Source organism: Eutrigla gurnardus (assembly GCF_963514095.1).
Source record: "Eutrigla gurnardus genome assembly, chromosome: 8".
Lineage (NCBI taxonomy): Eukaryota > Metazoa > Chordata > Actinopteri > Perciformes > Triglidae > Eutrigla > Eutrigla gurnardus.
The window spans coordinates 2,809,535-2,836,975 of NC_139922.1; the positions used below are offsets into that span (position 1 = coordinate 2,809,535).

General features: G+C 43.6%; 2 protein-coding genes and 1 long non-coding RNA gene across 3 annotated transcripts in view; all 3 read left to right on the forward strand.

Moving 5' to 3' along the window:
- The window catches only part of LOC311017226, a 159,487-nt gene that overhangs the window by 28,805 nt on the left and 103,241 nt on the right, over positions 1–27,441 (forward strand). The gene's annotated exons all lie outside the window — the stretch shown is intronic.
- On the forward strand, positions 10,746–13,243 carry las1l (LAS1 like ribosome biogenesis factor). The gene has a single exon (XM_084014863.1). It carries the CDS (start codon positions 10,838–10,840, stop codon positions 12,554–12,556), a length of 1,719 nt encoding a protein of 572 aa, XP_083870989.1. The 5' UTR covers positions 10,746–10,837; the 3' UTR covers positions 12,557–13,243.
- Positions 17,325–21,318, forward strand: crebzf (CREB/ATF bZIP transcription factor). The gene is made up of 3 exons (XM_084016327.1): positions 17,325–17,469; positions 19,484–20,307; positions 20,900–21,318. The coding sequence occupies exons 2-3, from the start codon at positions 19,534–19,536 to the stop codon at positions 20,996–20,998; spliced, it is 873 nt and encodes a 290-aa protein (XP_083872453.1). The 5' UTR covers positions 17,325–17,469; positions 19,484–19,533; the 3' UTR covers positions 20,999–21,318.

A 27,441-nucleotide genomic window follows, 5' to 3' on the forward strand; every position in this document is an offset into this window, starting at 1 on the left:
CGGCTACTTCACAACAGAGACAAATAAATGCAAGTTGCAGCTTGGCAACTGAGGCGCGTTCACACTGCTTTTATTTTGAAAATTGACCGGATTGTCTCGTGTTTCTTTGTGTGAAAAAAACGAACTTTCAAAAGGGCACTTGCTTGGTCCAGAGGGCAAGGGCAGGTGCTTTAGCACCACCTAGTGTCTACCTGTGCACGCCACTGACCAACCCCCTGAACTAGCTCTGCTAAACTGCAAGCACAATTCCTGCTTTACACTCAAATTGCAGTTTTAAAACACACTTTTTTCAAAACACTACACACAATTCTCTGCATTTGGCACAATTTTCATGAAGAAAATCTCTTGTTTTCACAAGGAACACACTGCCATTCAAAATTCTAAAGTTAATTTCCCTACTATGCACACTGACTCATCACATGGGAAAACACCTGCAACACAGTTTTACAATTTGCAATCAGAGCATTAGCATAAAAGTGCAACAGGTGAGCTCTTTTGTTTTGGAGCAATGGATGCCAACATGGGCAACAGAGGCAGAGCCAGAGGAGTGAGAGTACGAGGAGGAGCCTAGCATGGATTTGCCATGCTAGGCGATATTTCCCCCGCTGCTCGGCCATCGCTTGCATTGCCTGTGATGTGGATGAGGTGCTGTGGCCAGACTGAAACAGAAGAGAGGATGCGGGATAGTTTTTTTTGTAACTGTATACAGTCATTTCTTCTGGTTTTGTATGTAGACCACTGTATATGCAACTTTGTGTTGGTTTGGATGAACACTGTGTACATTACAGTATTCTTGTGGGAAAAATAAAATATATAAAAACAATATTCTAAAATATTTTACAACACATTTATGTGTGTACTGACAAAAAACAGGCCTAAGTCATTATGGTAAATGGAGAAGAAGTGTTCATCGTGTTTTACTTTGAGCACATCAGTGTTCAACTGGTTCTTATAAATGTCTATTCATATGATGGTTTGTGTGTGTCATTTGAAAACAAAATACCATTTTGAGAAGAAATAACATTGTTTTGAATGTAAAGTTTCATTTTGCAGGAGAATTGAGGGGTTTTGCCCATTGTGTGTGTGTTTTTTTGATTTGTGTGTAGAGTTCTGAGAATATGAGGCATGCTTTCAGAAAATGTGTGTAAACGATCGAGAAAAACTGTATACTGGAAGTCAATGGGACAAAAACGTCCAGAGGAGGCTGTATGTAACACTTTTGATTATACAATAGATTATAGACTTAATATAGAATCAGTGGTTGAATTTCCAAAGTTTGTCCAAAAATACAGACATTGAACAAATATCATGGTTAAAGCATGGTCACAGCCCAAATTATCGAAACAAATAGGCACAAATGGCCCGAGGAGAGTAAAGGGTACAACGTTGTTCCCTAAAAGGATGCTTCCTGTCTGAGATGCATCGCAAGCGTGAGGTCACGTGATTCATCTTAAGGTTTTAAGCACTTTTGGAGGAATGATTCTGGCGCGACCACTAAGAGGGAGGGGCCAAGATGGCTGCCGAGTAGGTTCACTCTCGCTGAGCTCTTGCACCAAACTTTATTAGACGGTGAAAAAACGAGGAAACTCCAGTTAAAGTGACTTCTTTGACAACTGAAAGCCATGTAATGCCCAACCGGGACAGGAAAAGATCTCATAACAACAAAGCCTTCTCCTCCGAGGCTCACCCAGGTAACATGCTAATATCCTCGTGCCACGACTATGCTAGCCCCGTGCCACCAGTAACTGTTACCATGGCGGCAGACGAAGATTTTCCGCCGCTACCTGTGACTCCCTGCAAATCCCCAACTGCTAAAAAAGCGCTGTATAACCCAGAACAGTGTTCCACCTCCCCAGACAGCGTCATTATCTCTACCCTCTCAAAACTCATCAACGAGAGAGCTGACTCCCTCGAAAAAAGCTAGTGAGTGAAAACTAGTGAAAAAAATCGACAGCAACACACTTAAAATAGAGGGGCTAATGAAAACTCTGGACTTTGCATGCAGTGAAATTAAGGACACACAGAAAAAATGCTGAATGTTGATTCACATCTCAAAGAGGAAGAAATGAAAGTTATCAACCTCCAAACACGTGTGTGTGAGATGGACTCCTACTCAAGACGGTGGAACTTGAAACTTCATGGCGTCGCCGAAAACTCAACAGAGAATGTGAAAGCAAAAGCCATAGAAATTTGCCAGAAGATCCTCCCAGATGGTGAGAACATGCCTCAAACTGCTATTGACGTTGCTCATCGTCTTGGAAAATCATCTTCAACCCACTCCACGCCGAGACCCATCATCATTCGATTCTCCCTGAGGTCCTACAGAGATGCCGTAAGTCTGCAAAAAAACACCCCTTCATGCGTGACAACAAGCTCCGTTTTGCTGAGGATCTCTCTCAGCTCATCAAAGAAGCCAGGATGAAGACGTGGCCCTTGGTAAAAAAGGCACGAAGTGAAGGTAAACCTGCATATTACGTCGGTGCACGGGCCTTCATCAATGGACAAGAAGTTACTTGAGGTAATGTGACTGATCTCAGCTGAGTCTTTCCATATCCTGCGGGTTACATAGCTCAGTTCCCTATCCCATTAAAACTGACGAACAGTTATATCATTACAGGGGAACTGAGCAAACTCGAACATTATAAGTCATTGTGGATTTCTTTTTTCCTTTTTGTTTTTCTTAAAAAAATATTTCCCAATACATATTGGATACTTTTTCTTCCCCATTGACTTAATTTATTTACCAATATTTTGAAGGATCACCTTTGATTTGGCCCCTCCTTGAACCGACACCTTACCGTGGTGGAGGGGTTTGAGCACCTGAATGATCCTAGGAGCTATGTTGTCCGGGGCTTAATGCCCCTGGTAGGGTCTCCCAAGGCAAACAGGTCCTAGGTGACAGGTCAGACTAAGAGCGGTTCCAAAGCCCTTAATGAAGAAGTTAAAATCGAGGAAGTTCACGTCGCCCGGATTGGCGTCACCGGGGCCCCACCCTGGAGCCAGGCCCGGGGTTGGGGCTCGCAGGCGAGCGCCTGGTGGCCGGGTCTGTGCCCACGGGACCCGGCCGGGCACAGCCCGAAAGAGCGACGTGGGCCCGCCCTCCTGTAGGCCCACCACCCGCAGGAGGGTTCAGAAGGGGCCGGTGCGGTGGGATTTGGGTGGCTGTCCTGGGCGGGTGCCCCGGCGACCCAATCCCCGGACGGTGACTCTAGCCATGGGGACATGGAATGTCACCTCACTGGGGGGTAAAGAGCCTGAGCTAGTGCGGGAGGTAGAGCGCTACCGGCTACAGGTAGTCGGGCTCACCTCCACGCACAGTCTGGGCTCTGGAACCTAACTCCTTGAGAGAGGCTGGACTCTCTTCTACTCTGGAGTTGCCCGCGGTGAAAGGCGCCGAGCTGGTGTGGGCTTGCTCATAGCCCCCCAGCTCAGCCGCCATGTGTTGGAGTTTTCCCCGGTGAACGTGAGGGTCGTTTCCCTGCGCCTTCGGGTCGGGGATAGGTCTCTCACTGTTGTTTCGGCCTATGGGCCAAACGGCAGTGCAGAGTACCCGGCCTTCTTGGAGTCCTTGGGAGGGGTACTTGAGAGTGCTCCAACCGGGGACTCCATTGTTTTACTGGGGGACTTCAACGCTCACGTGGGCAACGACAGTGTTACCTGGAGGGGCGTGATTGGGAGGAACGGCCTCCCCGATCAGAACCCGAGTGGGGTTCTGTTATTGGACTTCTGTGCTGGTCACGGTTTGTCCATAACGAACACCATGTTCAAACATAAGGGTGTCCATCAGTGCACATGGCACCAGGACACCCTAGGCCGGAGGTCAATGATCGACTTCGTGGTTGTGTCATCTGACCTCCGGCCGTATGTTTTGGACACTCGGGTGAAGAGAGGGGCTGAGCTGTCAACTGATCACCACCTGGTGGTGAGTTGGATCCGCTGGCAGGGGAGGAAGCTGGACAGACTTGGCAGACCTAAACGCGTTGTGAGGGTCTGCTGGGAACGTCTGGTGGAACCCTCTGTCAGGGGAGCTATGACCAGATCCCGAGGGAGGCTGGGGACATTGAGTCCGAATGGACCTTGTTCTCTGCTTCCATTGTTGACGCGGCTGTTCGAAGCTGTGGCCGTAAGGTCTCCGGTGCCTGTCGTGGTGGCAATCCCCGAACCCGGTGGTGGACACCGGAAGTAAGGGATGCTGTCAAGCTGAAGAAGGAGTCCTACCGAACCTGGTTGGCTCGGGGGACTCCCGAGGCAGCTGACGGGTACCGGCAGGCCAAGCGTGCTGCAGCACGGGCGGTCGCTGAAGCAAAAGTTCGGGTCTGGGAAGAGTTCGGGGAGGCCATGGAGGAGGACTATCGGTCGGCCTCGAGGAAATTCTGGCAAACCATCCGGCGCCTCAGGAAGGGGAAGCAGCCCTCCACCAACACTGTTTACGGTGGAGGTGGGGAGCTGCTGACTTCGACTGGGGATATCGTCGGGCGGTGGAAGGAATACTTCGAGGATCTCCTCAACCCCACTGACACGTCTCCCATTGGGGAAGCAGAGGCTGGAGACTCAGAGGTTCATCCACCCATTACACGGGCTGAAGTCACCGAGGTAGTTAAGAAGCTCCCCGGTGGCAAGGCACCGGGGGTGGATGAGATCCACCCTGAGTACCTCAAGTCTCTGGATGTTGTGGGGCTGTCTTGGTTGACACGTCTCTGCAACATCGCGTGGCAGTCGAGGACAGTGCCTCTGGACTGGCAGACCGGGGTGGTGGTCCCTCTATTCAAAAAGGGGGACCGGAGGGTGTGTTCCAACTATCAGGGGATCACACTTCTCAGCCTCCCCGGGAAAGTCTATTCTAGGGTGCTGGAGAGGAGAATTAGGCCGATAGTCGAACCTCGGATTCAGGAGGAACAATGCGGTTTTCGTCCTGGCCGTGGAACACTGGACCAGCTCTATACCCTCCGCAGGGTGCTCGAGGGTTCATGGGAGTTTGCCCAACCAGTCCACATGTGTTTTGTGGACTTGGAGAAGGCATTCGACCGTGTCCCTCGTGGCATTCTGTGGGAGGTACTTCGGGAGTACGGGGTCGGGGGCCCTCTGCTAAGGGCTGTTCGGTCCCTGTATGACCGGAGTAGGAGCTTGGTTCGCATTGCCGGCAGTAAGTCAGACCTGTTCCAGGTGCATGTTGGACTCCGGCAGGGCTGCCCTTTGTCACCGGTCCTGTTCATTATTTTTATGGACAGGATTTCTAGGCGCAGCCGTGGGCCGGAGGGGATCTGGTTCGGGAGCCACTGGATTTCATCCCTGCTTTTTGCGGACGATGTGGTCTTGTTGGCTCCTTCGAGCCAGGACCTCCAGCATGTCCTGGGGCGGTTTTCAGCCGAGTGTGAAGCAGCCGGGATGAGGATTAGCACCTCCAAATCTGAGGCCATGGTTCTCGACCGGAAAAAGGTGGCTTGCTCCCTCCAGGTCGGGGGGGAGTTCCTGCCTCAAGTGGAGGAGTTTAAGTATCTTGGGGTCTTGTTCACGAGTGAGGGAAGGATGGAACGCGAGATTGACAGGCGGATCAGTGCAGCGGCTGCAGTAATGCGGTCGCTGTATCGGTCCGTCGTGGTAAAGAGAGAGCTAAGCCGAAAGGCGAAGCTCTCGGTTTACCGGTCAATCTACGTTCCTACCCTCACCTATGGTCATGAACTTTGGGTCATGACCGAAAGAATAAGATCCCGGATACAAGCGGCCGAAATGAGCTTCCTCCGCAGGGTGGCGGGGCGCTCCCTTAGAGATAGGGTGAGGAGCTCCGTCACACGGGGGGAGCTCGGAGTAGAGCCGCTGCTCCTCCACATCGAGAGGAGCCAGTTGAGGTGGCTCGGGCATCTGTATCGGATGCCCCCTGGATGCCTCCCTCGGGAGGTGTCCCAGGCATGCCCCACCGGGAGGAGACCCCGAGGAAGACCCAGGACACGCTGGAGTGACTATGTCACCCGGCTGGCCTGGGAACGCCTTGGGGTCCTCCCGGAGGAGCTAGGGGAAGTGTCCGGGGAGAGGGAAGTCTGGGCGTCCCTGCTCAGGCAGCTGCCCCCGCGACCCGGTACCGGATAAGCGGAAGAAAATGGATGGATGGATGGATGGACCTTTGATTTGGGAACTATAACACCTTTAGTTTGCTTAATTTTACATTAAAATATTATCACCAATAATGCTATTTGTTCAAGGTGCATATATTGCTCAGCACTTCAGCACTTATATACTTTTTTCTAAGTACTTTGTAAGCGTTCCATATTTGAAGTATTTCATTGTCTATTGTTTCCCTAAACGCCAGGGGTTTGAGAAATAATATAAAACGTAAAGCTTTATTTTTGTTCACCAAACAGCTTAATACAGATTTTTGTTTTTGTCAGGAGTCTCACTCAACTTCAAATGATGTACATTTTTGGAGATCCCAATGGGGCAACGATCTATGGTTTTCTCACTGTTCAGAAAGTTCAGCTGGTGTGCTATGAAGAATAGATACAATAATGACATCTTACACACAGACACTGACGCAAAAGGTCACTATATCTCTCAAGTTATTGACTTCAATAAGTTAATTTTGATTTTTGTTAACGTGTATGGGTACAACTCTTGTTTAGAAAACTCTCAATTATTTAATGAAAAAGAACATAGACTAAAACATTGGCAAACCAAATTTCAGAACTCACACATTATAATTGGAGGTGACTTAATGTAACATTAGATCTCTCAATAGATAGATGGCCACTTATGAGAAATAATAACAGAAGCTCTTTCTTTAAAATCTTTATGGAGAGATATCATTTGGTGGATATATGGAGAGTTAAGTTCCCAGATGCAATAACATTTACTTGGAGCAATAAGGAAAACACCAGGCTCTCTCGTTTAGACTTTTGGTTAGTTTCCAAAAATATTAATGAACAAGATGTCACATTAAATATTACTCCGTGTCCATTCAGTGATCATAAAGCTATCCATATCTCAATTAATCTTTTTCCCTCTGTGAAAAACTGCAAAGCGATACATTGGAAACTGAATATACTCTTCTTAAACATGAAGTTAAGAAAAAAATGTCTCAATTCATAAGCTTTTACTTTAATAAGGCTAAAATAGATAATTAATTTGGTTCAAACTGGGAGTTATTCAAATATGAATCAGGTAAATATTTGAGAGCGTTTGGGAGCTATTTAGTTAAAATCAAAAAACTTGAGGAACAAAACATAATTTCTGATATCTCATTACTTTCTCAATCCCTACCAGACACACTAACTGAAGAAAATAAAATAAAATTGCTTAATTTACAGGAAAAACTCGATGGAATCTATAAGAGAAGGGCAGAAGGAGCTTATATAAGATCACGGAAACAGTGGTTAGAAAAAGGAGAACAAAACTCCACATACTTCTTCAATTTAGAGAAATATCACGCAAAAACAAACACCATTAATGAACTAATTATTAATGATAATAAAACAGATGACCAGAAAATTATATTCGAATTTTGCTCCACTTTCCACAAAAAATTAAACACATCTGAATATTCTGAAAATTACATTTTTAGTTGAGTCGGATTCTAAATTCTGTGATCTCCCGTTATCTCAAATCGAAATCAGTGACTGTATCAATCTTCTAAAAAAACAACAAATCCCCTGATACAGATGGTATATCCTCTGAATTCTATAAACTATTGTCCCAACAGTTGGCACCTTTTCTTTTGCAAGTATTTAATGAAAGTTTATTTTCCAGTACCTTACCTGCAAGTATGACCCAAGGTTTGATTAATTTAATTCCCAAACCAAGTAAAGACCCTCTCTACATTGATAACTGGCGTCCTATTTACCTTCTTAATAACGACTATCTTAGCCTTAATTCTTGCTAGAAGAATCAAAAAAGTACTAGATACTTTAATTGATGAAACGCAGTCAGGCTTTATGCCCAACAGACACATTACCAACAACATTAGACTTGTCTTAGACATGCTTGATTATTCTTACCTTATCTCTGATAATAGTTTTATGCTTTTTTTAGACTTCTTCAAAGCCTTCGATACTGTGGAGCACAGTTTTATTAAACAAATTTGGATTTGGTGATTTTTTCTGTAATGCCATCAAAACTCTATACAATAATGCCAACTGTTCAATTAAACTCAAATTCGGTTCATCTCCCAGGTTTGCTGTAAAACGCGGTGTTCGACAAGGTTGCCCAATATCTCCATATTTATTTTTGCTAGCTGCCCAACCAGAGGCGGATCTAGGATTATGGGAGATCCGAGGCTTAGCCCAGAGGGACGAAAGATGTATGCGCAAAGTTCTGGCTTATATTCTGCGTATGCAAACTGTTATTACAACTGATGGTAATGAAAACCATCTAGCAAAAACTATAACTTTAAATATATTTTTTAATATTTTTTCTGGCATAGACGCCTTTTATTAGCAGTGGACAGATAGGAAACACAGCAGAGAGAGGGGGTGTGACATGCAGCAAAAAGCCTCTGGCCCGGATTCGAACCGGGGTCAGCTGCGTATGTGCGCATTCATGGCATGCACTCTAACCACCCGGCCTCCGGTGCGGTCAGGGGAGGGAGACTGACATAAACCGTTTTGAGCTTTTTCTCCCTACTGTAAACATTCGGGGCTTTGGCAAAAACATCCGGGGCTTGAGCCCAAGAAGCCATCCCCTAACCCCGCCCCTGTGCCCAACTCTTATGTGATCATATCAAGTGTAGTAAACTGCAAGGTATCTTTATTGCTGATAAAAGTGTTTTAATCAGTCAACTGGCTGACGACACAACATTGTTTTTAAAGGACAGCTCTCAAGTGTCTTTAGCTATAGATATTATAGAACAATTTAGTAAAGCATCTGGTCTTCGTTTAAATCTTACAAAATGTGAACTATCAGCTATAAAGGACTGTTGTGTTGAGTCAATCTCTAACATCCCAATAAAGAACTCTGTTACTTATTTATGTATCATTATTGATAAAAAATGAATCCCAAAGATGTTATAATAACTTCACTTCAATAATTGATAAAACCAAAAAAAGATTTAATCAGTGGCTTTTACGTGACTTGTCTTTAAGAGGTAGAATACTCCTTTCAAAAGCTGAGGGTATATCAAGGTTAACATATGCTGCCTTATCACTAGGAGTTGAAAGTCGTGTGTGTAAATCTATAGACAAGATTTTATTTGACTTTGTTTGGAAAAACTGGACTCACTATCTTAGAAAAACTGTGTTAATGAATGAATATAGTAAAGGCGGCCTTAATCTCTTGGACTTCACTTCCCTAAATTACACCTTCAAAATTAATTGGATTAAGCGTTACCTTAAGTATCCAACCTCTCTATGGAACTTTATTCCCCATTATGTTATTTCTTCAGTCGGTGGGCTCCAGTTCTTGTTGCTCTGCACTTACAATGCTGACAAACTTCCCCTCAAACCTTCCTCATTCCATAAACAAATGCTACTAGGATGGTGTTTAATTTACAAGCATAACTTTACTCCGCATAGGTTCTTTATCTGGAACAATAGATATCTCTTGTACAAAAATAAATCTATTTTCCTCCAACAATGGTTTGATAACAATATACTTTTACTGAGTCAGTTGTTTGACCAACATGGGCGTCTTTACAGTTATGTTGAATTTATGCAACGGTATGGAATCCCTGTTACACCCAAGGATTTTTCTATTGTTTTTGATGCTGTGCCTTCGGGTATTATTTCCCTTTTTAAAAATCTTAATGTTAACAACAACTTAAACTTCTTTAAACATTACTGAAACAACAATGGGGAAAGCTTGTTTCACGGGTAATAATAAAAATAAAAACAAGTTTATTCGTCAACTATTTCAACAAGATATGTTGATATGATGTAAGTTCACCCTCTGCTTTATCCTACTGGTCTAAATTTGCTGGAAATATTAATTGGGAAAAAGTCTGGCTACTACCTAATAAGTTTTTTTTTTAACCAACAAGGTCAAAGAGATCTAATTTAAAATGCTTCATAGATTTTACCCAACTAATTATTATATACAAAGGCTTAAGAAGGACATTGCACTTTGAGATTGTTTGCTCAATATAAAGTGCATTACAAATAAAACTCATTATTATTATTATTATTATTATTACATTGATATGAACTGTACCCACTGTGTCGCTGTCAACGAAACCTTGGTTCATTTATATTGGTCTTGCCCACACACCAGACAACTTTGGAGCAGACCGGCACGCTTTATCAGTGATCATATTTACCCCCAGTTTAATTTTTGCTGGAAAAATGTTTTTTTTTTGCTACACTGAATATGATAAAAAACTAAATTCTCAGTTTTATATGGTTAATTTGTTAATTATTTTATCCAAATTTTACATACATAAGTCTAAATTTTCTGGTAAGAAGCCAAACTTCCTGGAACTGTCTGCATATGTTGGTCAATATATCTCCTCCCTCTGTGATTGTGAGAATAAAAAAGCTGTTAAAACGTATGATCTTTGTAAGCTTTACAAATTATGTTTATATAATGTTTAATGTTTTTTTTTCTATCTTGCTGTCAACCCCTGGTGTATTTATGATGGTTTGGTTGTGTATTAATGTTGTATACACGTATCTCATCTTACTGTATTCAATCTGTGTATACTCTTGTTGTCAATAAAGTTAATAAAAGATTCTGGCCGCGAACACAGCACAGGCTGCAGCACCGAGTATCTCCAGGGGGCAGTAGTGCTGCCTTCAGACCCTGACAGAAGAAGAGGAGGCTGTACACGTCATTTCCGGTTTGCCCTAGCCTCGATAACTCAGGACTCCGACGCACGTTTTGCACCGTATTCCGTATTCGTATTTGTCACGCTATTAACATGAAGAGAAAGAGGTCGGAGAGAAAGCGCCATGTGGTGGCGTGGGCTAACAAAGCCGAGTGGGACCAGGTCCTGGAGTACCTCTACTCCAAAGACTCCGCTTTGCAGAGGTACGCGCTGCAGCGGATATCCGCCTGGAGATGCCGGTACGCCAGCAGCAGCCCCGTGGCGGTGGACTGCACCGCGGACCTGGTCCGGTGCCAGGTCCTGGACAGATCGGGACAGCTGGACGGAGACGACCTGGTACTGCTGTATGGAGCCGGCCTGGTGAGGTTCGTCAATCTGATCACCGAGCGACAGCAGGGGAGGACCGCGCGTCCGCTGCGGCGGCTGGCCGGGAAGCTGAACATCCCGGAGTGGGTCGTGGACCTGAGGCACGACTTCACGCACCGGAAGCTCCCAACCTTAAAGTGGTGTCGACGGGGCTGCAAGGTGGTTCTGGAGTGGCTCCAGCAGGAATACTGGTCCAGGCAGCTGGGAGGCGGGCCTCCGGAGGACTGGGTGTCTGAGTCGGATGGCGAGGAGGAAGACTTGGACCTGAAGCGCCGAGAGGATGAGCTCGTTGCTAGGCAACAAGAAATGGAAGCCTACAAGAGCGCACGGGAACTCGTGATCTCATTTGAGAAGGAGCAGTACCAGGGTCGAGATGGGGTCCCTGGGGACCGGGAGAAGAAGCCGTGGCCCGCCCCCTTTGAAGACATGAGCTGGTTGCTAGGGGAGATCAAGCAGTTTGCTTTGCAGTCAAGTGGTCTGCTGATCGACGTGCTGCTGGAAGAGGGGTTTCTAGTTCCTACCTGCGAACAACTGGAAACACTGGGCTGCGCCGGATCTGATGACGGGGACCCCACTGAACCCAGACTGGCTCAGAGCTTCCTGCGGTTTTGGCTGCCCCTCCTTAAGATGCTGAACTCGCCGGCCTTCATCCATCTCCTCCTGGAGAAACTGTTCATGGAGCTGAAGCTGCTGACCGACGAGCCCAACAGCCACAGGGCCTTCTACGTTTCTGCTTGGATCTCAGAAATCCTTCTCTGTAACAGCAAGAGGTTTGAATACCATTTTGAAACAAAGGGCCAGAAGAAGGCCCGAATGAAGGACCGGGTCTTCGTGAACCGCATCCAGCTGCGGTGGCAGCAGCTGCTCTCGGCGTGCCTGGAGGCTCCCTGCACCAGCACACCTCACCTGCTCCAGTTGATCCTGGACGACATGGAGCATGCGCTCCCCCTGGAAACCCGCCAGAGGCTGCTCCAGCTCTGCTCCATCTACACCCAGGTCCCACAGCCGGACCCTCCTCTGGAGCAGCAGCAGCCCATTTACACCCTAGAGAGCTTGCACGAGAAGCTGCAGTATTCACGGCGCCATGGCCGTCCTTGGCGCTCCACGGCGGAGGCGGAGAGGAGTGAGTCCTCCCAGGACTACAGGCGGGCCGATGCCCAGGCTGAGAAGGCCGAAGTGCTCCGAGGCTCTCCGTGGCAGGTGTGTAGTGATAAAGTTCTGTGGAAGAACTTCCCTCTTGGTCAAGTCCCCGGACAGTCCGATGACCCATCACGCCTGATGGTGGACGTCTACTCAACAATGACTGTGTTTGACCAGACGGTGGAGCCGGAGAGCAACACGCCACGCGGTGTCCCAGGGACCTCGGCCCCGCTGAGAACAGCTGAGGGCCTTCTGTGGAGCCACGCTGACGTCAGTAAGCTGAAGTCTGGACTGCAACTGTTTTGAGTTGTTGTGCAGCTGCTGGCAGTGTTGAACTTGTGCTCTCGGTAGGTTGGACAAAGCAACACAACGTTCAGAATATGACAACTTCAATAATAAACAGCAAATGTGTCAAGCAGTTGATTAATCATCATTTATCTGAACATTCACTAGTTTCAGCTTCTTAAATGTGAACGATTTGGTGCATTTCGGTTTCTATGTCATTAAGGAGGGCAACTCAGGATTAATACAATGTCCAGAGCCCAAGGTGACCTCTTCAAATGCCTTGTTTATCTCACAACCATCCAAAGGGTTTCTGACTATTTACAGACAACAGATTTTAAAAGTAATCAGCCGGTTAGTAGAGTTAGTTGAACATTGGTTTGTTGCAGCCCTCCTCTAAAAGCATTTGTAAAACCCTTCATGTTGTGTTTACAATATGTTTAACTGGTGGCTGAGACTAAAGTGAAAGCAGTGCAGACATTGAACACATCTATGAAGCATCATAGACTGCACATGACAGGGAAGAACGTGATATAGAATTTGGAAATGGTTAATGAATATGGTTCTCTTCCATCCGTCATACAAGTGAAACAGCTGTCTGTCCCTCAGAGGGTTTCGAGTCGACACCTGGGGATGTTGCTCCGAGCACCGGCTGGTTTTGTGTAACACTGTTTTTACATGCATATGTTCAATAAATACTTTTCTATTGAAGGAGGGTGTCCTTTTTGAGTGAAAGATGTCTGATGTGGAGACTTTGTTGCACGGGCAGACATGTTAGCCGAGGGTTCAGACTCCAAGCAGCCCTGTCTGTCTGTCTGTCTACCTGTCTGTCTACCTACCTAGCTAGCGTGGAGGGAAACACTGACTTGTTACCACCTGGATGGATTTCCACAAGACAAAACTGACATAGGTTCTTCCACAGCCAACATAGCAGCATTTGGGCAACTGTGTTAAAGGCCAAAGTGTGAAGTAAAATCATATAGATTTTGGATTATTTCGATATTTACAGTTATATAATAATGCAACAGTCATGTAACAAATGGTGATTTTAAATAACTACATGTAATTTACGTAGAGACTGTGATAGAGATGATGATGTAACTGTTTGCTGTGTTCAGGAGGAATTTTATGTTTTTGAGAGCACGCTTCCCAAAGAGGTCAGAATGGGATGGATCAATTATAAAGTCAGAGCGTATATCCCAAAGCCAGTTAGATGCTTCAAATGCCAAAGAGTGGGGCATGTAGCCCAACAGTGCCGTGGTAAGCAAAGATGTGCAAAATGTGGAGGGGAACATGAATATGGGAAATGTGCGAAAGATGCCAAATTTAAATGCTGCAACTGTGTAGGAGAACATAGTGCAGCATACGGCTGTTCTGTACAGATTAAAGCACATATTGGAAGAAAGATCTCTAGTCTGTCTCAATGATGGCAAAGGAACAAGACTAGATATATATAGAAATAGCTTATCCTGTCTGGATTTAACATTAGTATCCAGAACCTTAGTATGTACATCTGAATGGAATGTTGATGATAACTCTAGCATAGGAAGTGATCACTTTCCAATTCTCTGCTCTATAAATCTTAATGTTTTTGCCCAGGAAAACTAAAGAAATGGTGTTTTGAAAAAGCTGACTGGGACAAATTTCAAGAATACTGTATAGAGCAAGCTAGTTCGATCTCAATGGACGGTAGAAGAATGTGCTTCTGGAGTGACTAATATGATTCTGAATGCTGCATTGAAGAGCATACCCATAAGCAGTATAACAGGGAATAGAAAAGTAGTGCCATGGTGGAATGAAGAATGTACTAAAGCTGTTAAACGAACGAGCTGTTAACGAAATAAAGCTTTACGAGTACTGAGGAGTAACCTGAATCAAGGAAACTTAATAGACTACCAAAGGAAAAAAGCTCTGACTCGTAGGATTATTAAATCTAGTAAAAAGAACACATTGAGTGTGTATTGTGGTACTATAGGCAAAGAAGTGAAATTAGGTGATGTTTGGAATATGTTAAAGAAGATGAGTGGCAAAAGGAAGTACACTAATATACCAATATTAGAGGATGGAGAAACAACAGCTATAAATGATAAAGAAAAGGCTAATTTGCTGGGTAAGAGCTTTGCCAGTGTACATAATGGAAATCATTTGAATGAACTGCATAAGAAGAGGAAATACTAAGTAAAAACCGGAATATAATTAGGAAAAAGGATAATGCAGACTCAACTCTCGATGCGTGAGTTAGAAATAGTGTTGCATGGCACTGGGAATACAGCAACAGGTCAGGACCAACTAAGTTATGTGATGTTTCGTAAGTTGCCTGGCCAAGTATTAATACTTGTTCTGGAATTATTCAATAAGATATGGAGAGAAGGGATAATGCCAAAAAGTTGGAAGACTGCACTTATTTTGCCTTTTAGTAAACCTGGTAAAGATCCAAATAACCCTGGAAACTACAGACCCATTGCCTTGACCTCTCATATGTGTAAATGGATGGAAAAGATCTTGGTCTCGGGACTTAACTATATACTAGAGCAGAAAGAACTTATGGCATCATATCAGAATGGCTTCAGGAAAGGGAGATCAACTATGGATGCTCTTGTGAAAGTTAGCAATGAAATAGAGAAAACGTTCAAGATGAAAGAGCTAATTGTATTCTTTGACATTGAAAAAACCTATGATTCCATGTGGAGAGAAGGACTGTTAATTCAAATGAATAAAATGGGTATCAGTGTAAGATTATTTAACTGGGTATAGACTTCCTTTCTGAAAGAAAGTTCAGAGTTAAAGTAGGGCTGGAGATATCCGAAGAATATGACATAGCTAATGGAATTCCCCAAGGAAGTGCCATCAGTCCAGTGTTATTTAATGTAATGATTAATGACAGTTTTATAAATCTAGATCGAAGGATTTGCTCATCCTTATATGCAGATGATGGAGCTATTTGGATTAGGGGGAGAGATGATGCTCTAAATGTTTTTAAAAAGATAAAGCAGGCTATTCTAAAAGTTGAACAATGGTCATATAATTGGGGTTTCAAACTTTCAACCGCTAAGTCTTGCTATATGTACTTCACCAGGAAGAGAAAGATAGAGGAACAGAGTCTTAGTTTATATGGACAACCAATAGAAAAAGTGAAGGAATTTAAGTACTTGGGGATATGGATCGATGAAAGGTGTACATGGAAGTTGCATGTCGAAAAACTAGAAACAAAATGCAAAAAAGTAGTTAATTTAATAAGAGCTATATCTGGATATAACTGGGGAGCAGATAAACAGGCATTAATAGATATATATAAGTCATTGATGAGATCAGCAGTAGACTATGGATGTTTTGTATATGGAGCAGCAGCCAAATCACACTTAAACAAAATTGAAAGAATGCAAAATAAAGCCTTGAGACTCTGTATTGGTGCAATGAGGACAACTAGGACAATGAATGCCGTGCTGGTGGAATCAGGTGAAAGCCCACTAGAGTTCAGAAGGGACAAACTCCCATTAGCATACTGGATTCGATTAAGAGGATGTGCGGTTGAAAACAGCAAAAGTGTCTTAAACGAATGTTGGGAATATAACAGTTTTGAGGGAAATGGCTTTGGATGGAAGATAAAAGATAAAATTGAAAAATATTGGTATTAAAGAAATTTGTTTTAACTCCTCTTTGCCATTAAGTAATGTCCCACCATGGCTTTTCCCTAAAGTTAAGGTTGATTTTAGTATTATGAACCTAAAGAAGGATTGGATGGAAAGGGAAATAGGACACTGTGCAAATCAGTACATAAAGAATCATTTTTACAGATATTTACTGATGGCTCAAAAGATCAAAACGATCGTGTTGGTACAGGAGTTTTCATCCCGCTTTTTCAAATTCAAATGAGCAATAGGATAACAAATCAACTATCAGTTTATTCGGCAGAGATGATGGCAGTAATTTTTGGGCTTCAGTGGGTGGAGGAAGTCAGACCAGACAGGGTGGTGATGTGTGTGGACTCTGCAGCAGTGCTATTGAGCCTACAGACCATGAAGTCACTAAGAGAAGATTTGGTATATGAAGTCCTTCCCTGTCTGTTCAGAATTCAGAGAATGGGGATCGAGTTAGAATTCTGCTGGGTACCTGCTCATGTGGGAATTACAGGCAATGAATGTGCAGATAAAGCGGCAAAAACAGCATTAAATACGCAACATATCACTGATATTCCACTTGGAAAAGGTGAAGGCAAAGCACTAGTCAAAAAGAAAATATCTGGATTTTGGCAGAAGAAGTGGGACGAGGACAGCAAGGGCAGAACTTATAGAACAAAACACAGTCAGAACACAGAGTATTAAGGGAAGAAGTAGAAGAGAGGAGGTAGTACTATCAAGACTAAGATTTGATCACACTGGATTAAATAAGACATTATTTTTATTGGGAAAAGTAAATTCAGATCTTTGTACAGTATGTAGGAAAACAGAAAACGCTGAACATGTAATTATGCAATGTAGTAAATATATCAAAGAAAGGGCAAGGTTAAAGACAGGGTGAGAGAGGCAGGACGTGAGTGGAGCTTAGCAGGGATATTGGGAACTAAGGGGCGATAAGGTGCGGGAGACACAGAGATAGAGTTTCTAGGTAACACTGGTTTGTTTTATAGGACATAGCGGGTTTTTTAAATTTATTTTTTTACTTCATTATCCTGATTACATTAAATAATTTAATGTAAAACCATAGAGAACTAGACCCTGTTCTACATACTCCGGTTCAGTAGGTGGCGGTATGCACCTTGCAGTTTGTATTGCAATCCGCCAAAAAACGCAAAGAAGAAGAAGACGAAGAAGAAGCGCCGCCGCCATTATTCTGTCCGTGTCTGTGCGGTTGAACGAGGGGTCGGCGACGTTAACCTGCGCCGTTTCATCGGATGACGGTGGTAGAAATTTATTTCGGCGTTTATTCTTAACGGGACGGTGAGTAGTTGTACGAAGAAGTGCCGCAAAAATACGCTGCGTCATCAACAGCTGTTCTGTTGGTCGCTGTTAGCTGTGTTAGCTTGAAAGGAATCGAGCGGTCACTCGGAAGTTAGCGTGAATGACGTGAGTCAAAGTAAACCGCCGAACAAGGCGGACAGTGCTACTGTGGGTTAGCTTTAAGTCACGACAACATCCTGCCGGCAGGTAGACCGCAGCTAGAAACGTTAAGTGAAAGCTAAAGCTGGGGCCGCCGGGGCCTTGTGAGCAAACTAATGTTAGCACGCCGAGCTACATGACGTCCAGGTTACGATAGCAGCGGTGCATTGTGGGCACTGAGCTGTGGCGTATGACGGTGCAGCATAGAGCTCCGATTGAACCGCGTCGGAAGGTCTGAGGCCCGGTGCAGCTTCCGGTAAGATACGTTGGTTATACGTAGAAGGGGAGGCTGCTGTCACCTCACTAGCTCAGTATCTCCCGGTCTAACGCACATGTTCCACAGCAGAGCGTTACGGATGTTACAGTGATGTTATAACACATAACTGCCAACTTTACTTTATCCTCTGCAATAACACCTATGTGCACTGTCCTTAAGATACGACTACCTCAACAGCAAATACAGAAACAGACCAGAGTGTTGTTTTATATTGTACATGCATACCTTATTGGTGTCATTATTTATACTTTTATACAGTGACTAATGAGTTAAGGCTCTTTATTTATGAGCACATACTCTCTTTCTTCCTCACACTCATGGAGCAACGAGCCTCGCTAACCTGAATCTTGTTGAACCAACACTTTCCACAATTCAACAGAGACAATTCATCCAGATATAGCAATTTCATTGCAGAAATGTGGATAAAATAAATTCAAGAGTCGGAAGTCTGTAAAACCCTTAAACAGTCTCTCCTGCACTGAGACACGTGGAGCTTCTGCTTTAGTATGTTATGAAATGGAGAGAAGTTTTACAGCCTTTACTGTACCAGCTGACTAAAACCAGTACCAAAATGAGCCATTTTCCAGGTAACTTAATTGTTTGCTAGCTACCAGATTTACACGCTAACTAGGGTTGCACGGTATACCGGTACTAATTTGGTACCGGGGTACTGAGGCATTTAAAACGGTACCATATTGCATTTGGACGGGACCGGTACTTGCAGCGCCCGCAACAGCGCGGCGAACTCGCCACGTGACGTCACCGTAACTACAGCTGAGAGGACGAGGAGCGACCGGCAGCTTGGGGAGATAAAAGGCAAGCCGGAGGAAACCGCTAGCAAGTTAGCGAGCAGCGTAGACTGGAACAACAAACGGAGCAGGAGGAAAGCTTGGAGAGAGCGCGAGAGAGAGAGCGAGAGAGCGAAGCACGGAGAGGAGAACGGCTGCTGCAACCGTCACCACGCCGCAACTTGCGGACAAACCAGCGCCGTGAAGTGCGATATGGCCGTACTTTAGCTTAAAACAAATGCGCAAGGCGAGGCCGTTAACGCCGATGCACCACTGTGTAAACGGTGTTTAAAACATGCATGGCTAACGGCGGAAACACCTCCGACTTAGCCAAACACTTAAAGGACCAGCACCCAGACCTGCAGACTGAGCTCAGGGAACGACAGGTCATTTAAACTCATGAAAAAAAGCCACATTCAGTGCTAAAAGCAAGCGCCACCGCCTTCACTCTTAACAAAAGTAGCTCTGGAAGAAAAAAAATAGAGCTAGTTTATTTATATTATTATATTTTATATTATATTATTGTATTTATATTTTAACATTTTTAAAATTGTGTGCATTAGAAAAGCTTGTCTTTGTGGTATTTTATTTTATTTGCTGATTAATATGTTATTGTTCTAAGATTTTCTATTAAAATAAAGTCAGTAATGACATTTTTTGCGTTCACTTTTTATTTGAAAAAGTATCGAAAAGTACCGAAAAGTACCGAAACACATGTTGGTACCGGTACCAGTACCAAAATGTTGGTATCGTGACAACACTAACGCTAACTCATTCTTTGTGTCCACAGTTGAGCTATCACCAGAGATCTTCTGACCGGCGTCGCAGTGCTGAAGCACGATGATCACCAGGAGACGAGGACATGCGATGAGCAACGCGGAGGTGCAGCCTCTGGAGGTTGAAATGGTGGAAACTGTCACAGACCTGCCAAGTCCACCTAAAGGATTCCCATCTGATGAAACAGCCAGTGCTTCACTCGAGCTAGACGACCTGTTTGGAATAGAAGAATTAAAATGGACACTTGAAAGCGATTCTGCCTCCTCGCTCTTCGACTTTGAGTTGGCTGATCTTGGTGTTTGCGGTGCTAAAGACCAGGATTCTGAGATCTACGCTTCAGCGGCCTCGTCTCCAGATAGAGCATCATCCAAGGCAAACCCAGGAAAGAGGCACACCCAGTCAAGTCGCATGATCAACAAAAATGCCATTGCTGCCAGAATGAACCGTCTCCGGAAGAAAGAGTATGTCAACAGCTTAGAGAAGAAAGTTGGGATCCTGTCAGCAGAAAACAACGTGCTCCTCAAGGAAAACTCTCAGCTGACCAAGAGAGTAGACGAGTTGGAAGATGAAACCAGGTACTTGCGAGCTGTGCTGGCCAATGAGAGCATGTTAGCCCAGCTCTTGTCCAGGCTGAGCGGTGTGAATGGGATGAAATTATCTTCCTCGCTTTTCCAGGGGCCCGACGTCAACGACCACGACTACGCGTTACCCAGGAAGCGTGTGAAAGTGGAGGAGAAAGAGACAGCGGGTGGCGTGTGTCTGCATGTGGACCAGAACCATGTCTCAGTGGAGTTCTGCACCAAGTGTGCAGAGAGTGCAAGCACGTCGCTCAAAATGTAGGCTCAAGTACTAATCTCTGTTTTCAGATATTGAGACTGAACTTGATTTGTCTCTGAACCTCTTCAGAGTGGATGAACACTGTTGAATTGGTTCACATCACTGTGCATGTGTTTCTGTGATGATGGATTCAGTACACGTTACTGCTAAACCTTGTTGACAGTTTCTTCTAGGTAATGGTTGATCCACCATGCGGGATGAGTGGCTTTCTCAGCACCGTTACCTTCCTGACTCCATGGTAAGGATCAGACAAGAAAAGACTTGTTTTTAGTTTTTCCACAGGCTTGAGGCTTTCAGGAGTGACCTTAGTACTTCTATTTAGATACACTTCCTGTTCCAGTTATGAATGCTGAGTTAATTTCTTTTGCCTACTGTTTGATGTTCTATTAAGTGACTTGATGTTAATTAGGAGTCATGTTTAAGTATCCTGAATACTAAGATGTGAAGATAAAGGTGAAGCTCCACAAAGAGTGATCTTGTATCAACTTGGAAATGCAAAATTCTTTTGATAAGAATTGATCTCTTTGTGAACCGGCACCATTGTACAAAGAATGCTTTCATTTAGCACCACCTATCTTTCTTTATGCTAAAGTGGATTCTGCTGGTGGAAGGTGAAGAGGCTGGACAAGCTGCTGCCAACGTGGCCTGGTATTTTTTTAAAGGTAGTATCGGTAACAAATGGTATACGTGAATATTTTTTACCAATACTTCACTACATCTGTAACGCTGGTCAGCGTAGCTCATGCAGCATTTTGGTGGCTTGACTACAGCTGCTCATGAGGAGATGCTAGCAGGGATATTACAGCCTCATAATTATGTCTCCTATTTATTAATATACTGGAATGTATTGCATAAATCCATCCATCCAAAATTATCTCATTTAAGTGGTGAAATTGCCAGTTTTGTGTAATTAATTGTAAATGTGTATATATAACTTGGAATACATATTGTTTGAGGCAAATGACCAAATTGGACAAATAAATATTTTCATTATGTTTTGTGTTACAAATATGTAGTGTGTCTTGTTCTGTGCTGTTGATATTAATGCATCTCTTTTTCTCTTTCTGAACAGCAAGCGCTCTGCCGATTATGGTCTAACTTTTCCTCAACATTTGGGTCGAGTCTGGTAAAGGTTGTCTAAACAAATGCCCTAGTCCTGCCCACTCATCAATACTATATACACAACCATAGACGCTGAGATATACTCATGAATACTATATACAGCCATAGAAGCTCCAATATAATCATAAATACTACATACAACCTTAGAATCTCAGATATACTCAGAAAAACTATATACAACCATAGAAGCTCAGATATACACAGAAAAACTATATACAACCATAGAAGCTCGGATATACACAGAAAAACTATATACAACCATAGCAGCTCGGATATACTCATAAAAACTATATACAACCATAGAAGCTCGGATATGCTCATGAATACTACATACAACCATTGTACCACTGAACCAGCATACACAACACAAAAATATATTGTGTATGCTAAATAGAATGCAGCCCTCATTAAAGGACAGTTGAGATCAAGTATTGTATACGGTTCTTTTCCTCTGTTAGGGTGTCATACAGGAAATGGAGTTCAGACACAGACAGACAGGAGATGGAGTTCAGACACAGACAGACAGGAGATGGAGTTCAGACACAGACAGACAGGAGATGGAGTTCAGACACAGACAGACAGGAGATGGAGTTTAGACACAGACAGACAGGAGATGGAGTTTAGACACAGACAGACAGGAGATGGAGTTTAGACACAGACAGACAGGAGATGGAGTTTAGACACAGACAGACAGGAGATGGAGTTTAGACACAGACAGACAGGAGATGGAGTTCAGACACAGACAGACAGGAGATGGAGTTCAGACACAGACAGACAGGAGATGGAGTTTAGACACAGACAGACAGGAGATGGAGTTTAGACAGACGGACAGGAGATGGAGTAAACTCCAGGAGATGGACTCCATCTCCCGTCTGTCTAAACTCCATCTCCTTTCTGTTCGTCTATGTCCATCTGTCTTTATTGGAGCACCTTTGCTACCAGTTTTTGTAGAAAATTAAAACTGCGAGCATTGATGTATGGGCCCTCGCACATACGCAAGTCAGGAGTGCTACGGCTGCCTGTCAGTGTTACGGCTGCCTACCCGGCCACCGCCCCGTCGCTGGTCATCCCCTGCTTGAATTTAAAGTCATCATGCTAGACTGGTGTACAAAGTTTCACAACATTGGGACTGTAAGCACCCACTGGAAACATCACTTCCTCTTATACCAAAATTGAGGTGGATCAGGCCAACACATGAGGAGTGCATAAAAGTGTAAAAACATGACATTTCCTGTCCCAGTAGGTGGCGTTGTGATTGTGAGTCAATATTGCAGTGCAGACCTGTTCAGGGTGGGGCGCTCATCAAACCTGTGAAGTTTGGACAATGGACACAAGTTATTACAGCTTCCACTATTGTGGCGAAAGAGCAAACTTCATGGCGCCATGCCCTTTGACTTATGTAAGAGCTTTTGATCATTTTTTGTCGTTGAGGCCTTAAGAAAAGGCTCACCAAGTTTGGTAGGAATCAGATCAACGGTGTAGGAGGAGTTAGTTAAAATATACTGCATGAAAAACGCAAAAAATCGCTTAAGATTTAACATAAAATGCAAAATGGCTTCCTGTTGGGTTTAGGGTATGAGTCCAAGAGGCTTTTTTGTACATCTGTACATTTCCTATGTACCTACAAATTTTCATGCATGTATGTCAAAGCTAAAGGTGATCATTCTCCTAGGACCTAGGAGGATCGGTAAAAGTGTAAAACTCCAGGTTTCCAGGTACCATCAGGTGGCGCTCTGACCTGAGGTCAATATTGCAGTGCATACGTGTTCAGGGTGAGACTCTTATCATACAAGTTTTGAACAGATTGGGCATTTAATTGGATACTGAAGTTAAAACAACTTCATGTACACTTGCAAAAACACCACGCCCTTTGACCTTGCAAGACCTTTTGATAACTTTTCATCATTGAAGAGTTGAGTATTTGATGAGCAAGTTTGAGGTGAATCTGATAAAGCTGCATTCGCTGAAGTATAAAACGTAACACTTTCTATTGCCAGTAGGTGGCGCTCTGATTATGAGTCAATATTGCAGTTCAGACGTGTTCAGGGTGGGATTCTCATCAAACGTGTGAAGTTTCGACCAGATCGGACAATGTACAATAAAGCTATAACAGTTTGCAGTTTTGTGGTGTAGGTGTAGGAGGACTTTGTTAAAATACAACCCGGGGAATTTGAAAAAATTGCCTAAAATGGCCCAAAATTGCTCATTTACTGTAGCCCCCCGAGTGGGTGATTTTAATGAAACTTTCAGGATATGTTCCAGGGAGAGATGTCAACATATCCTCCAATTTTTGAGATGATTGGGCCAAAGGTTATGGAGTTAAGGGAGTTAAGGATATATTTCCAGAGCCCTGCCCCTCTGATGTTCATTGGCTAATAACTTATGTACACAACAATATTTTTACAAAGCCTGTGATAATATTGACCAGCTTGGTCTGGTGATGATTCACAGAATATTGAGAATTGGATGTACGGTGTAAGAGGAGTTAGCAAAAACGTGTTTTTCACAAAATTCAAGATGGTGGAAAATTTCAGGAGGCGGACTTTAGTAGTCCCAATGGCAATTTTGTAGAGCACATTCACCTGCACGTGTGCCAAATTTCGTGTCAATTGGAGTTAGGGTGTGAGGGTCGTGGCCTAAAAGGTGCTAGGTGGCGCTTGCGAGCCACATTTTTGTGGCCAAATATGAAACCTCTAAAATCGCAAATTTTTCAGCAGTCCCCATGTGCACACCAATTTTTTTCTAACTTCTGAAATTAGGCTCCCAAGAAGGCCGTTTATTTTACAAATAATATCCTTGTAATTACAATAGGGCCTTCGCAACGTTGTCGGTGCTTCAGACCCTAATTAACAAAGCAAAAGTGCCGTTTGGATGTATTTAGCATACGAGGCTAATGACCAGGAAAACTATCCAATATGCTAGCAATGCTAAATTAGTGGTACAAAGTAGCACAACAAATGTGAAGCGTCTTAAAGACCGACACCTTCATGTCTTTATGGGGACCTTAGAGAGTCCGTAAATCTCCTGTTTAAATAACATTGAAGTTTTAAACGATTGGGTCTGTTAATGCGGCTAATAGCTAAAAACAGTAACATAATGATATATATATATATATATATATATATATGTATTCAGCTACAGTCCTGCAGGTGGTGCTACAAGTGGGGCTTCATTTTCAGGCCAGTTAGTGGTTGCGTGGGTCAGGACCTCTGAGGACCAGAAAGCACAGTCAGACTTTCATGGGCCTGTTGGTCTGCTTGAACCATGTGTCCCAGTACTACTTCCCAGTACTACTTCCCAGAAAAGGTCAGTGTGAATGAGTCAGTGGGTGCAGTCGAATAGTCAAAAAATAAGGTCCTATCTCCTATTCCTTGACCTCTGGGGAAAACGTCACAGGGTTAAGGAAAGGCGATAGGAGAACACAAAAGAACTTAGGAATAGTCGACCGCGGTGTTCAGAGAATCCGACCGTACTTTCTCTAAGCTACGTCATTATAACGCGGCCGCTGATGATTGACAGCTGATGATCGGCACCTGCGATTGACGTGCGTCTGCACTGGAGAAACTACAATAATGGACTACAAAAAGCGCATCGTCCACTTCTCCACATGTTGGTTTTATAAGCAGCTGGTTCACTGACCGGCTTCAGGTCCAGCAGCTCCTCCTTCCTGTTTGACCGGTTGCTGTATTTACATTTCATTTGTGGTTTTAGTTTCGTTTTTGTAAAGTTTGTAACATGATTGAAATAAATAAAAACATACCAGTCAATTAGTATCACTGTCCACACACATTTATCATCACTATTCCAATTACTATATGTCTGCATGAAAGTCATTGTTAAATATGTAAATACTGTTTGTTTTCATGAACGGCCGAGGTGTGCGGCACTTTAAATGTTGCTCTCGCAAAGAATTGTGGGTCGGCGTAATCTCCTTTCCTTTCGTATAGGAAGGTCCGTTGCATCCTATGCTAAAGGAGCTCTGAAAGGAAGCATTGGAGCTCCTTTCCTTTGCATTTAGAGAATTCGAACAGCTCTTATCATGGTGGCCACTTGTTTACTTCCGGGTCACTTCTTCAGTTAGGAACCTTCCTAAGCAAAAAAGACTATTCGACTGCACCCAGTGAGAATGAGTGTCTAGTATATAACAAAGCTGTATGAGTATGTAGTAGAAAACAAAGCTTTATGAGTATGCAGTATAAAATAAAGCTGTATGAGTATGTAGTAGAAAACAAAGCTTTGAGTATGTAGTATATAGTAGAAAACAAAGCTTTATGAGTACGTAGTATATAGTAGAAAACAAAGCTTCATGAGTATGTAATATAAAATAAAGCTGTATGATTATGTAGTAGAAAAAGCTTTATGAGTATGTAATATATAGTAGAAAACAAAGCTTTATGAGTATGTAGTATAAAATAAAGCTGTATGAGCAGTGGCGTGCACAGGTAGACACTAGGTGGTGCTAAAGCACCTCTGCACCAAGCAAGTGCCCTTTTGAAAGTTTTTTTTTTTTTCACACAAAGAAACACGAGACAATCCGGTCTATTTTCAAAATAAAAGCAGTGTGAACGTGCCTTAGTTGCCAAGCTGCAACTTGCATTTATTTGTCTCTGTTGTGAAGTAGCCGGTCTCAACGGCACACAGCTGGGCACAAATTAATGGCTGCTCATCTGCTTAACAAGCTAGACGCTACCCAAAATCAGTAATAGATATGACATGACGATGACCACCGGTAGAGTTTGTCATTGGTATCCTACAGCATGTGAATCTATCTGTATACTTACTTAAGATAAATATTTAGTAGGCTATTGTGTAGGTTTACATGATTAGGCTACATAATTAGCAAGTGCATTAATGTATTTGCTAAATGACAAACAGGCAATTCCCAATTGCCTGCAGAAAAAGTAGCCCTGTGCCTTGTTGAAATATAACCAAACAGTCTCATTCATATTGTTGGTCTCTTTTTACTTACCAATTGCAGCATAATGCCTAGAAAGGAGAGGACACGAAGAGAGTTACAGCAGGCAGCCCAGGGGAGCAGCTCTGTGGGAAATAAAACAATAGCATATAACGTTCAACATGTGCCTGTAATGTTTGTTTATTTTTTAAATCTCACACTGCTATAATAAGGCAGCCGTCAGTTCTACATGCCGCATAAAGTGCCCTTATTTTTCACTGAGCACCTGCCCCCCAAAATGTCTGTGCACGCCACTGTGTATGAGTATGTAGTAGACAACAAAGCTGTAATATTCCATGCTATGCTTTTATTCTGAAACTCCAGTACGGAGTAGAATGTTACAAATGTATGTCCATGGTTACTGTTGCCAGAGAGACGGGGGAAAATAAAGAGTAGCGGAGCTACAGACAGCTACAAAGTTACGGTGCTGGTATCCGGTTTGTCGTACAGGATAGATTATTAACAGTGTGACCGAGCAGTTTGGGATCGGGGACGTACTGCAGTCTGGGTGAGAGAGATATCCGACCGGCACCCGCTGCATTTACACCGATAATGTGTCATCATTTGTGGCCGTAATAAACACTATTACTGCTTTGTACATTTTGTGGAAGTCCTGGACACACCGGGAAACTAAACGGCCTCCTGTCTGAGTTCATAGCGGTGGGAATGTTCCCATTCATTGTCTATATAAGAAGCCGTGCAATGCTGGCGCGGAGCAGCGAGTTTCCAGAGACGGCGCTGCCGCCCGCAAGCTCTCGAAAATCTTTCAAACTGAGCGTTGTCGATCTAAAATAAAGACAGATTCAGCAACTGCATAGCTGATTTCTCACCTAAAGTGTTTTCAGAAACACATTTCAGTGAACTATTTGTGTAAAATAAGAGGGAGGTGGGAGGCTGCAAGGGGAGAACGACACGAGCTCGGAGGCCATAGCTTTAACTTTCTCTCATTCCTACAATTTTCACTCTTCAGACATCATTTCAAGTCAAAATGTCGTCAAAAACTTCAACATGGAAGCAAATAGGCAACTTTGGCCTCAGGAGCCTAAAAGTAAACCGGT